The sequence below is a fragment of the Haliotis asinina genome, chromosome 15 (genome assembly GCF_037392515.1).
Source record: "Haliotis asinina isolate JCU_RB_2024 chromosome 15, JCU_Hal_asi_v2, whole genome shotgun sequence".
Classification (NCBI taxonomy): Eukaryota; Metazoa; Mollusca; class Gastropoda; order Lepetellida; family Haliotidae; genus Haliotis; species Haliotis asinina.
This window is the reverse complement of record NC_090294.1, coordinates 27,227,822-27,242,573: the sequence shown is the minus strand read 5'-3', so window position 1 is coordinate 27,242,573 and position 14,752 is coordinate 27,227,822. Positions and strand designations below refer to the sequence as shown.

The 14,752-nt window shown below is 37.6% G+C and overlaps 1 protein-coding gene across 1 annotated transcript; it reads right to left on the bottom strand.

The window, feature by feature from the left end:
- Positions 1–1,174: 1,174 nt before the first annotated feature.
- On the bottom strand, positions 1,175–12,929 carry LOC137265691 (protrudin-like). Its single transcript, XM_067801121.1, has 12 exons — positions 12,777–12,929; positions 8,280–8,429; positions 7,480–7,550; positions 6,734–6,905; positions 5,983–6,078; positions 5,646–5,758; positions 4,965–5,086; positions 4,163–4,228; positions 3,797–3,926; positions 3,336–3,385; positions 2,152–2,233; positions 1,175–1,543 (listed from the first exon to the last, which is right to left on the bottom strand). Exons 1-12 carry the CDS (start codon positions 12,797–12,799, stop codon positions 1,458–1,460), a joined length of 1,161 nt encoding a protein of 386 aa, XP_067657222.1. The 5' UTR covers positions 12,800–12,929; the 3' UTR covers positions 1,175–1,457.
- Positions 12,930–14,752: the final 1,823 nt, after the last annotated feature.

The window sequence follows — 14,752 nt, the reverse complement described above, 5'->3', positions numbered from 1 at the left end:
TTAAACATAGGGCAAATCATGATTCTCAATTCATTCGCATCACCCTTAAAACTGCAACCAACAACCTCAAAACTGCTAGAGACAGGAAACTGTAGAAACTTATTTCGCACTAATTATTGATCAAGATCAACACGCACGTCTCACATAACAAAACCATTCTAAAGAATATGAAAGCAGTAAATAGATAGCAGCTGAGCTGAATATAGTGCTTCTGTGAAGGCTACCACTCTCACCACTAGCCAAACCCATCGCCCCTGGCCACAAGTACATGGTACAGTGCACATCTTGTGGGAAACATTGCCATTTGTCTGATGTAAGCTCAGCATTCATTGGCTGAGAGCTCTGTGACATCACTGGATTCAGCCTCTGGCTTGATGTTTTGGATGCAAATATCTACAACACTGTGACAAAGCTATAAGTATTCATGGACGATGAGAATGTACAAGATTGTAAGGTGCAGTTATATTCATACACCTCCACATCCTTCCGTATCTAAGCACATGACACACACTTTCATAAGTCAAAGAAAATATCATTGACTCAAGTCTTCTCCCAACAAACAAACCAATCTTTGGTCTTCTGACATGGTAAAAAAATTGTGCAAAATTGGTCCAACACGACAGAATATGCTGAATGGCATGCTTAAAATTTCATTGCTCCTCATTAACAATGTTCAGATAAAAGTCTAGATAATAAAATGTTGCTTAGCTTCAACTATCTGAAATATACTGTATGATAAAATGTTGACCAATATAGAGCAAAAAGTAAACTAGGTATAACACTAGATTCCACATGGCACTTAATACATTGACCGGGTTACATAACATAAAAACAAACATTACATATAGGTTAAAAGCTCAAATTTAAAACAAGGCATATAATAACAAATTAAAAGCACATAAGGTTTTAATGTTTTCAAATTAACAAGCAAGCTCAGAAATGTGAACAATGATGGATAAAATGTACATTGGATTTGGTTGTTACATATGAACATCATGATACGATTTGAAGAGGTCTTATAATTATAAACTTAATTCAAAATCTTGTTGCTTGCTGACTAGCACACACCTTTAGGTTGTTGTCATGAATAACAGGTTTGGTTTTCATTCAGGGCATTTCAGAAAAACACAAGAAAATGTAACACTGACAACTTGAAAAAAAAAATTGATTTTAGTTTTGATGCACGTGTTAAAAAAACACATATTTCCTACCCGTTTCTCATTTCATTTTAGTAAATGAATACTGCTTGTAAACAATGATATAAACAAGCCTTACATATACCAAATCATCATGCTTGACTTTGATCAGTGAAAATGGACATTCCAGACCAAACTGAAATTCTTCCTCCGATGTTCTTGGTCTCTTACTTTAGTCAGCTGATTGTCAAAGGTCATGGTCACTGACCTTATCCTTGATGTCAAAGTCATTTGCTGACCTTGTTACAAGTATCAAGGTCATCAACTGACCTTGTCTTTGTCCTTTTTCGTGAGTAGCTCATGACAAGTATTGCAGACAATCACAGTCTCGGTCTGGGCTGCAGGAGCTGAAAAAACATAAAAACAAACATGAAACAGTGACATCTACCATCAAGATCTGTCCTCAGTAGCACAAAAGCTACCTCACTGTAAAGAGACAATAATTTTCCCAGTCATTTTCAACAGAATGTAGCATACAAACAAGGCCTGTCATTGCATCAATTTTCAACTGACATGAAAGCTTCCATCATATATGCTGATTTGCCTTCAAATGCCCATGCAGATCCAGGTTAGAACTGGTCTTCAGCAAACATGCTTGACATACGACGGGACTAATGGGATCAGGTGGTCAGACTCGCTGATTTGTTTGCCTCCAAATCAATGCTCATGGTGTTGATCACTTGACTGTCTGGTCCAGACTCCATTATTTACAGACTGCGACCATATAGCTGGAATACTGCTGAGTTCAGTTTTAAATAACACACTTTTTAAAAATTAAATCCTAGTGGTCAACTGCATGAACGTCAATCTCCATCATCAATGCAGACATGCCAGGTCTCACACAATGTACCAACCCAATACCCTGGCACAAACTGCAAGTGAGGAATTTGTGGAGATCTAATCTGTCCAAGTTTCTATGTTTTAACAATGAGGAGATGATCAAGTCAGGACTTACAAGTAGCTCCAAACACGGATCTAGGGACCTTCTGGTTGCAGCACTTGTTACAGAAGTGGTTCCCACAGTGCCGACAGTAGTACTGCAACAAAAGCATTTCATTTTAGATTAAGAATACAGAAGTCATTAGACACGGGAAAACAACCAACTCTTGGATTACCATATATTACTAGAGATAAGTAGAAATTTGAGGAGCCCAAAAAGTAGTCTGTAGAAAGGAGTTGGCTTATCAAGAGGTCACACGTTTGTCAGGGCGGGGAAGAAAACAACATCATATCGCTTGATGTGAACGAACAAGAGAAGTCGACTTTGTCAGTAACGAAGTCAAATCACCAATTGAACATCACTAGATTATCTACTTTTTCGGTTCTAATTAGTTTTTTGGAAGATTCTGTCTAACATGCAGAGATGACATTACCATTTGTATTTGTCTCGTATACAGAGCCAGATCCGGAAAAAGAAATCAACTGCACACACATTTCCCCGTAATCTACCAGATATGTACATAAAATAATATAACAACTTAAATTCTGATGCAGTGATCGAGAAAATATAGTATCTGAAACTATTATTTTACCAAGGGAAACATATCCTGGCATTGTGTCATTTTAATTGCAGGTTTTGCTCTCAAAAATATTCATAATCATAAGTAAGCATATAAGTGTATTACCAAGTTGCTTTTATGGATGGAACAATATAACCTGTCACAATCAGTTTTGTGCAATCAATGTGATTGGCTTATTTTTGGCAATATACAGTAAGAAACATTGCCTATTCAATTTATAAAAGAGAAAGACCTTTGGACTATGATAAATTCTACAGAATTAGGTTGTATGAGTGGTATAAAACACTAGTTCAGCTGATCTGAATAAGATTGTTCCACAATCTAAAAGGAACACTGTATGACACATTAGAAAACAGGAGACAATTTTGTAGCACAGTTACATCACGTCATTCACTTCATCCTTATCGGAACTGAGTGAGTTTAGATTTATGTGTTTGGCAACTAACCAGGAATATTCGGCTTTGCAGGTCAGTACACGGATTCGCACATTGTGCCCAAGTGGGTCTCTGGTATGATGAGCAAACGGTTAAACCACTAAGCTACCTAAACGGAACTAGAGGAACAAACTAACTTTGTAAAGGAAAAGAACATTTGTAAAGGAAATAAAGTATGTACCTACCCTTCTTTTCAAAAAAGATGAGAAAGACACTTTGCATGAGAAACAGTTTTCTGGAAAGGAAATGCATTCTTTGATTATGCATTCACAATAACATAAACATAAACATAAACAAAATTAATGGCATTTATATTGTGCTGTCACCATGCCATGTAGGTATGCTCAAAGCACATTAACACATTTACTCTGGATAATCCAAGCTGCGTTAGGTGCTTGTCCTGCTGGGTACCCATTTTCTGCTGCATGAACTGTTGCAATTTTGAAAAAAAACTCACTTGCCAAAACATGATAAATACAGCTTATTTATTGATTTTAAGAAATACTGCCCCCAACTAAAGAAATCTTCTCAGATTATAGGAGGAAAAAATGAAATAAACATGTAACAGATGAAAAATCTTTTATCAAGATGAAACTGTCCTAAACGAAAGAATGTGTCTACATGATCAAGACATGTATCCACTCACCACTGGCAAGCTGTTGCCGACGCCGTTTGAGTTCCAGGAGCCTGGCAACCATACCAGGTTTAGATGGTGCCGGTTCTAGTCTAGTTAGGTGGTCCCCGTCCAACTCTACTGTGTTCTCATCTAGATCTTCCTATAAATGGTACAAAAAATAGTAAATATACATATGGTGAAACTTACTTTGTGTAACACTTGTTTGGGGTGTGATATATGGAACTGGGTAGGGATATCACAGCAGAAGTGAAGTCATGTCAGTCTGTCAGTATTACACAGGCCTGTGTTAACTTTTGTAATCAAATATGTAACATATGTGCACTGTATAATCAGTGAGGAATGATATGAGACAGATAGGTTTTACTCTTTACTCACATCATACACCTCATCTCTGTCAGGAGAATCTGTAACATCACCACTAGAGGCAGTCTCACTGCTTCCCTAAAGACAAATAATCAGTTAAACATAAATATCAACTTCGAAAGGTGCATGTCAAAGTAAAGTTCTCAACTCAAGTAGGTCACTTCAGCTAACCTTCGATTGACCTATGTCTGTTCAGTCAAAAATACGATGGCTGAATGGACGTAACAAATCAGACAACAGCTACTATTTATTCAGTTTGAGTTTCTGAGTAAAGTGAAATGTCCCTGACACTGATCTCCCAACGAATGAAAATCGACATGAAACACAGATATTTGACCATCAGTATATATGCTTCAGGGTTTCTGATGACATGGTTACTGATGACATGGTTACTATTACCTTATATTTCCACAAGCAGATTAAGCTGCTTGTTAACACAAATTTTGAATTAGGCAGCTTTATTGTGTAAAAAATATTTCAAGGCAAAGTATAAAAATCAAGCGTTGTTGTTTGATAATATCATTGTGTTACTTTTTCTTATGCCAGAAACATAAACAACTTTATTCTGTATTCTAGTGCATACTAAGTTCCAGTTCTATTTGACTACAGTCAGCAAACCATAGGAGGCAACTAACGGGATCAGGTGATAAGCCTCACTGACTTGGTTGACACATGACATCACATCTGAACCTGAACCTCGATCAAACTTGAACCACACGCTGTTGACAACTGGATTGTCTGGTCCAGACTTGATTATTTACAGATTGACGGACTATAACAATGAGTAAGCTGTTAAACAAACAAACAAACAAACCTTTGACTGAGATTCGGATGGGCTGACAGTAGTGCTCTGTTCTTCACTAGGGTTTGATGGCATTGGAGAGCAGGGCTTGCCATTAGCTATGTTCTGCAGAAATGTCCACTGGCTCTGGAGAACTGGAAAAGGGTACATCCACAAACAATCAATTCAAGTTCCAGAATAAAGAATAATATCCTGCCAGTATGATTATTACTGAGACACGATCAATGTCAATCACCTTTACAGGAAAAGTACTTGATGTTCTATAGCCCAAGCTGGTCGTAAGAGTTGACTAATAGGATCACTTCTTTGAAAGACATTTTAGAACTGTATAGATGAAGGAAAACAAAGTTCTATGGATAGTCAACGTCTTTACTGCATTGGGTGCAAAGTTTTGGCACAGGTTCACTTGCTTGTTAACGGTGCTAGTACCCGCACCGAAACGTCGCACCCAATGCAATAAAGAAGTTGACTATCCACTTGGTCTTCCTTAATGGGATCAGGTAATCAGGCTCACTGACTTGGCTGACATGTTGTCATCATATCTGAATTACCTAAATCGATGCTCATGCTGCTGATCACTGGATTGCCTGGTCCAGACTCAATAATTCACAGATTGCTGTCAAATAGCTGGAATATTGCTGAGTGCAGTGCTAAACCACAAATACGAAAACAAACATGGAGAAAGATACTCACGACTGATGGTGTCTTTGTGACCACAAAAGAACCACATGACCAAAATGAAACAGATCCACCGAGCCGGGAAGACCACTAGTGAAAGGATGAGCACACTTAGCTCAGCATGGAAGCTGAAATGGATTGAACAGCAGGTAACTACATACATACACCACAAAACAGGTGGCAACAAACACGTAGGAGACATGACTCTACAAGCTTAAAATGCACAGCATTATCAGTTGAAACTGATTTCTCAAAGATAGATAAAATCCCAGTTTTCTCATGCCACTGTCCTGTACTATCACAATGAATACGGTTGTAATGATGATAAGGGAAAGTCCTGAACATCACTCACAGTATGGCTGGTACAGTGTAGTCCCACTTGAGGAGAGCGTAGAAGTATGCCAGGTACTCATTACACTTCACCACAAAGTCATGCATCTGTATCAGGCTGCAAGGTAAGGGACCAAGGTCAATTATCAGTGGTGGGTATTGGACAGACTTTTGGAGTACAGTTTAATGCAGTTGTGTTCCACACATGGAGGTTGGAGTTATACTAGGTCTTTAGCATCCCATGCTGGTTCAAAGACACAGATGGTGAAACTTGTGAACTTGGTTAATGGATGATATCAATCATCAGTTGATGTCAACCAGTGGATTGTCTAGGTAACATTTGTTTATTTAGAGACTGCCATGATAAGTGGGAAATTGCTGAGTGCCACATTAAACATACAAACAAGAAGAAGACAGTCAGCAATATCCCCTACATTACCTCCAATTTCAGCCGAAGTCGAACATGTTGCCATGGAAACAACAAAAATATTCTATTCAGAATTCTAAAACTATCAAAAGGTACTAGGACACCATTAGACCAATCTATGTGTCGTGTTTGGTGAAGAAATATTGAACAGTTTTAGAGTTCTGATCCAGAAAAGATAAATTTGCACTGACAGACAGACACATGGACAGACGGGGTGCATTTTAACACACACACACACACACACACACACACAAAACGAGTTGCAGGGGGGATATTAACTGTTTATAGTCACGATGGGTCGACACTTTAGTGTCAAGTGATATCTCCATAAAACTGTCCAGCTCACCTGTATCGGAACTCACGGACAGTGTGTAGGGTGTTGTTCTCCTCGTCACTAGCATAGAAGTTCACCCTCCGTGTGTCTGGGAGGATCTTGTCTAGGATGCGGGTGTGGACTTGGAAAAGACACGCAGCGGCTATGAGCATCACCAGGAAGGCAACCAAAACAAACATTGCTCCTGAAAAAAAAAGTAGAGAGTAACCTAACACCTACATGACTAATATTGCTTATAACTTCACACGAAGGAATATACTACGTGATTGTGGACTGTAAATATGTTTGGTTCAAACACCAACATGATTAATATTGCTAAAAAGTTCACATGTAGGAATATACTATATGATTTTGGTCTGGAACAGACAATAAAGTGATTGATGTTATGAGCATCAATCCACATAAGTAAGGCATGAACCAAGTTACCTAGGCCACTCGATCTACTAAATGCCTCTTATGACAAGCTATCGCCTTCATTGAACTGTTTGCTGTATATAGCCACATTCAGCAATATTCCAGCTATATGACAGCATTCTGTAAATAACTGAGTCTGGACCAGGCAATCCAAACAGCATGTGATCGATCTATCCGACTGGGATACAATGACATGTGTCAACCAAGTCAGCAAGCCAGGTGACTTGATCCCGTTAATCGCCTCTTACAACAAGCATGGTTTCCTAGAGACCAATTCTAACCCAGATTTTCACAGGCTGGTCAACAGTGGAAGATGCACCTGAAAGTTTGATTAGGAGCCTTACCTTTAGTGAGAATCAAGCAGGACAACACTGAGATCAACCATAAGGCCACGGACACACCCGGCAACTTCCATCTGAGCAACAAATAAATATGTAACTGTGTTACAAAGTTGACACAAAACGATATTCATTTTTTACAGATCAGCATGTTACATCATGTCAAACAAGAAATTCCCACATTCCTCATATGCTGATGCACAAAGTTCAGCAAAAACTCCAGAGCTGGAACGATATACTGTGTCACCTACATATCATGATATTTTACCTGCAATATGATAGGTATGACAATACAAGGTATTTGTGTATAACAATAACACTACTGCAATAAACATGCAAGTAATTCTAATTTCTATCATACTTGCATATTTTTCTCTAGATAGGTAACATGTTTAAAATGAAAGTATTTTAAAAAGAAGTTGTGCATCGTTTTGTACGAATACAGCAGTCGACAATACGACTATATTGTATATTTAAGTGCATCGCAATGTATTGATGTATCATCCCAGCCCAACTAAACTGTCATACTTCATAGAGTTAGTGAGTGAATTTAGTTTTCTGCAGCTTTTATCAATTTTCCAGCAATATCATGGTTGGAAACACCACAAATGGGCTTCAAACATTGTACCCATATGGGGAATCAATCCATGGCAAGCGAATGCTCTAAAAGCTCCTCAACCTTGCCACCCTCATACTTCACAGAAAATTTGACAACAGTGAAGCCCAAGTGTCACTGAAGACGTTTCTTCTTCTTTTTCAATATGAAGTGTTTCCAATTGTGAAGTTCCCTGTTTGCGACTACCAACCTTCTAACATCATCTACTGCAAAGAGAACAAAGGCGAAAGGTTCGATGAGCTTGGAGAACCTCTCAACCTCCATGACAAAATCTGCGATGTCCACATAGTTCTCCGTGTCTTTCTCGGTAGAGTTGTCCTGCTTCCCCATTGTCGCTGATCTAAAGACACAAAGGATAATCAACAAACATTATCTTAATATCTTAATATGGTATCTTTTTGTCGCTTAGAATTTTTGTTTGCAGATTAGGTTTTTGCTAATCAGTTGCCTTTACCAATTTATGCACCTATATTTATTTATTCAGTTCTGTAAGTAATATTACTAATTTTACCAGACAGTGACAGACAATACTATATAAACATGTGTAGGCTAGATAAACCATTAATGTAGCTACTTATTGGAAGTGTGATATGAACTGGTATATATGTCAGTATCAAGTCAACAGATGGTGAGACCTGACACGATCAGGCTTAGAACTGATCTTCAGCAGCCCATGCTAATCGTAAGAGGCGAATAACAAAATGGCATTTACAGGCTCACTGACTTGGTTGACACTGTTTTGCATCCCAGTTGTGTAGATTAATGCTCATGATGTTAATCACTGGATTGCCTGGTTCAGACGTGTTGTAATTTTGCTAAAGGGACATTAAACAAACAGGGTGTTAAAGTAGCATGCAATATTAGTCCTTGTTCGTAGGTTCTTAATTTTATCACTGTACGAAATTTACGCCAAATTCAAGTACAAACATTTTTCAAAAAGACGTATGCATATTCCACTCCACTGACCATGAATAATACATTGACTTCATGAAACGATATGGTTCATGTTTGTAACCACCGTAACCATGACAACTGATTAAATGTATCGAACATAATCATTCCAATCACTGACAGTAATCATGATAATGAACTGAAGCAAAATCAGGTATATGTTGTCATTGATCTGTAACATGTATAACATGTCATGCTAAAAAGACAAATTGACAGCATTTAATTTTTCCAACTAAACAGCTGACTAACATAAAACAAATATACATTAAAAAATTAGACTCACTAGTGTAAATATAGAAAATTACTTCAAACAAGTGTTTTAAACTAAACTTTGCAAAATATTCCATGCTATTTCAAGGTATGCATGACTGATGTATTGTAAAACAAATTAGTAATGTTGAAAAGATTAATGTGTCATGAGTTCAATAAATGATAAAAAGCAATGAAAATTGGTGTATTCTTGACAAGATTTTATACCAAAATGCAATTGTTCACTTGCACAACATTTGCAAATGCTTTTCAGAAATTTGATGCATGATCCAGAAGTAATTCATCCACCTATGGTTTGCAGTTGGTTCCCGCAAGTCAGTGGAGAAATCATCTTCAATGTAACATATATTTGGTCTCCCAAAAAGCGTGAATGGGTTTTGAAAAGTATTTTCTCATCGATAGATAAACCAAATTTATCAAATAATTTGTAACCAATCTCTGAGATATTTTGTAGACTTGATATATAAATATATATGTAACATGCAGTGATTGTTTTCAGCGAGCCTAAACTATGCTGGGCAGTATATATTAGAATGTACATGTACTTATCATGCTTATGAACACTAATCATGCTAATTTCTCAGTTCATTAGCAAATACATTTGTTGAAGATAACTTGCTTTTTAAAATTGTAAGAACAGTGTCCATTTACGTCAATAATAATGGTAAGATATGAATACAGATGGGGTTAAAAAAAATATATAGTAGCAAGTGTGTGTGTGTGTGTGTGTGTGTGTGTGTGTGTGTGTGTGTGTGTGTGTGTGTGTGTGTGTGTGTGTGTGTGTGTGTGTGTGTGTGTGTGTGTGTGTGTGTGTATATATGGCTAAAATGGACATAATTATCATTAAAATGCCTGCATGTTATCACTAATGAGCAGGCCACTGTAATGTCATAATGCCACCAAAATGCTTGATGATGGGCCATTATCAAGTCCATATTTAGGTGACGTCCTAAGTATCTCAGCTGTTGATGTTCAGTAACAGAAGCCCTTGGTCTTTTCAACTGCCCTCCTTTGTTGGGCAGTTAATCAAGACCTCAGGCTTCTGCAAATGATTATGCCCTAAAAAATAGCGTTACCCATATAGTTACCCATAAGAGACCACAAGTATTAGTTCGTTATAACCACAGGTCTTTATATGCATTTTCACTACAACGTACAGGGATAGGTTTGGCCAAAAAGACGAACAAAAACAGTTTCTTATACCCAACAGTTTGTTATAGGTTTGTTACTGCAAGTCCCTGTGATCATGTCAAGGAATAGCCATGTTGACTACTACCTCCGAATGTTGATCCTTCATCATGTTCAAACCATTTAAAGTCAAAATGTCATCACTTTTATACTAAATCTTTAAAAAAAATGAAATGACCTCCCCACCCTTGGTATAGACCCAAGGCTACTATACTACTACACACTATAACACAGGTATTAAACATGTAAAAACTGTCAATATTTAAGCATAATGACATCACATACTTGCTTTGAGGCATTATTACTGTCAAACCTGCTGTTATTAAGAATCAGGAGTGCCTTGGTCCCATACATCATATATTTTATGGTGACATATCAATACAGCTTATGACGTAAAAGTGAGTAATCACTATTGGTCCTTCCATCAACATTACTATGATTACTTGTAATCATAACATTTAGCCTGAAGTCATGTCTGCAGGAAAGGATGACAAGAAATGTTCTTTAGAGGTTTGATTTTAAGGTGGAAGAAAACATACATTTCCATATCTGGGAACTTTCAACATGAAAAACATTACCCTGATTATGAATTAGATGGCTGTGCTGAATAAACAGTAAACTCTCGTTTGTATATGTAGCTGCATACAGACTGATCAAATATTCAATTAAATGATCAATCTTCACCATGTTCATATAAAAATTATAAATGACAGCAAATCCCATCTAAATGATGACATCCATTTATGTACTATTTGCTGTCTCTCTCCCCATAAGTTTAAGAATCCCCAAAACAACTTATCAGCCAACAGAATCGGATGAATTCATGAGGAAAAATTCAATAAAGATGGATTATTAATCAGTGTGATAATGTTAATGAAACTGACAGCTCTGATTAATCATAAACATAAATATTTAATGATGTAACCACTACCACTGTATTATACAAGAAGTATATAAACCCTCTCTTTGCCTGACACAGTCCATAATATCTGACTAATTCTCATAAGAGTCAAAATACTAAAATAAGGATTTCACCATTTATCAGATGTATGGAAGCCAGTGGATTTATCAAGTTTCAGGTATATAAGTTGCAGGGATGAGAATGGGTATGAATGAAAAAAGAGGAAAATGGGATGGGCACCTTAGGAGTCATGTTAACTGAAACAATATGACACGTATCATGAATGACACCAGTGCCATCAAATAAAAGGAATTCTGCAGATTCATGCAATATTCTCAGCCTAAGTTGTGAACAATAACAAAACAGCAAATGACTGAAACAAATCCTGCCATGATCAGTCTTGTACAGGAACAGAAACTGAAACTGGTGTTGATTTCAAAACAGTGTGGATTTTGTCATTTAGAATGTAATATTTATGTTGATGGGGTTCCCAAGAGTTAATCCATCGTATAGTGTGCATACCTTGTTCCTTGACTCTGAACATATAAGATTTTTTTTACTTTCTGGGAAATAGAACCCATGTCTTTGATAAGTGAATGCTTTTACCATTAATTATCTATGTATGATGCAACCATGATTAGCAAGAACAGTGATTAGGCAAGACAAAACAACATGAACCGGTATTGGTTTTGAGCTGAAAAATATGGACCCATCTGCCATTTCTCTTCTAGATACTGTTCTGTATTCTGATATTTGCTAGGGTGTATTTTAAGTTGTTCACTGTTCATAATGGGGGTATGGAAAATGGCACCTTCATCGACTTTAGCATCGTTCACAGTTGTATGTCAGATAAAGGACTACACCATCTAACCATGATAATTCGGTAAGAGTTCCTTCCAGTCCCCCAAGCAAATAATACTGATAAATTAATATTAACAAAATCCAACACAACAATTAGCTAGAGAACTCACAAAATTAACTATAAGCCCAAAATTTAATTACAAGATATAGGGTCGAACCATGTGAAGCAGCAGAAGAAAAATATGTGGGAACAGAAGAACTCTTTCCGAAAAATAGCGTAATGCAATAAATAAACAGAACTAGATCTGTCAACGATAATTTTCTTAAGTCTAGCCGTTATATTGAGGACACATTATCACCATGAAAAAACGGCCGAAAAAACATATGCAGAGATATAGGTGCACCACACCATGCAATATTATCACAGCGCCAGTTACAGTACCACCCAGGCTGAAATATAGAGAGAAATATTTCTTGAAGTTGAACATGTTGAATGCTTTTCATTCATCATGTCAATATTTTACACGGAAATAATGTTCAGTCAGAAACTACACGCCCCTCGATCCAAAAGCTTACCTTGTTGCAGAGTTCTGCAACATAGAGGACACCTGTATAATTACGAGGTCATCGCGATCTATCCTGACTGACAAAGAATTTCGGTATTGCGAATGTGGCTGATTGATTGATTGGCAATATCTTCCTATTCTGTTTTCTCCGACAAGTGCTAGGCCACTGCAGCGCCTCTCGGAATGCAAGGGGAGTAACTCTTCCGCATTCCTACACTGGTGGAATGCCGCTAAGGAATGACTCACGTGTTGCTCAAGAGACAATTTCATGCCGTTTTTCATGAAAGCTCTTTTCGTTTAATGAAATGAAACATGAAAAATAATTATCACTGTTTATCTCAGTTATATGCACAGTTCACTTATAGTTTTCAAATCCCCGAAGTAGGTCCTCTGTTGTTTTGATAATTTACCAATTTCAGGATTAACAATTCACGGGTACAGTATTAGTGAGTGAGTCCATATTTAACGCTACAGCGGCAATATTTCGGCCATATCGCAACGAGAAATATTTGACATTGAAATAGAAGATGTGTAAGATATAATATAACTTAGCTATAATAAAAACTGTCGTTAAAGGACAGTAATACAGCTAGGATATAACCCTGTATGGAAAGTTAAAAGTAATAGCACTACTGGGACAGTTAAATATAAAAGCTATAGATCGCCAACAACTAAAGGTAAATCCCAACACTAGGCACCATGGGCACTTACAGGTCCTTTACTATCTGCATGGACCCTAGTTGGATTTACATCAACTCTTCACCTGCCAGCGATTGTGGGGTACCATATTAACATGTGTGCGTACGCTAATTCTAAAGGCTAAAAGCAGCCTTCGTTCATTGGTTCTTAATTAATACACAAGCTAACATATGAAGTAGCAAGCAAACAAAGAGGGATCCTAGAACCAGGGATACTCTACAACCTCTATATAGGCTCCCTGCTAGAACCTAACTTGACAGTTGGGGTAGCCCATTTCGCGATATAAGGATGCATAACGGGTATAAAAATCAAACAATATACGCCGGGACTGCCTGATAGTGACACCATCCCGGTGTAATAAAGTGGGGTCAACACCCACATTAATTCAATGGACTGTAGTTACTTTTTTGTGGAGAGCAAACTGTTCATTCGGTTCCACGCTCGAACGTATCAGTCTTAACACTATTTCAATAATACATTTCTTTTCCTGTTCAGGGCCCCATTGCACAAGTCTACTTTTGTCGTCGTAACTCCCATCCTTTAGTATAGGTTTCCGATAGTTCGCTTTTTCCTGTTAGGTCCAGATCCCGCCAGGATGCTATATTGCGGCTGTAACTCTCAAGCTAAAATACATTTGACGTGTTGGGTATCTCGACATTTGTTTGTTCCAGCTATGTATAACAATGAGTCCGGAACAATAAGTCTCCCCACCCACCCAAGACCATTTACCCCAACCTTTAAACTTTAAACTTCGTGATTTAGGTACCCCCCTTCTTCTCCAGAATAAAAAATCCGCTGTGGTCCCAGCTCAGATGCTTGTACCATCCTCTGAAGCAATTCTCTGTACTAATTCAAAACATTTTCTGATTCGAATTCTGACGCTATTTTGCGGTCCGGTGAGCAAATCCACGCTCTCTAATCCTCACTAAGGGTTAACACAACTACGACCTTAACTAAACACTTAATGGTGACCGTATTAATTAATTGTATATTCGTACGCACGAACAAGGGCGCTGACTTGAAGATTGCATTTCTTACCACACACTCGTCAATAAACACTCAATGGTTAACAAGGATTAATCTATCACGAACCATGTGACATTTCATGTTTGATGCACCACGCAGGTTAAGCCTTATATTGTGAAACCCTGTTTCTTTTACTGGTAAGCTGGATTACGGATTAACAGGTTATTGACCTGCGAGTGTATTTTAGTCACATAACTCGGTTACACCCCATTCTGCCTATACATGTAATCCAAATTTGCCTGCATCCCAGTTTGCATAACG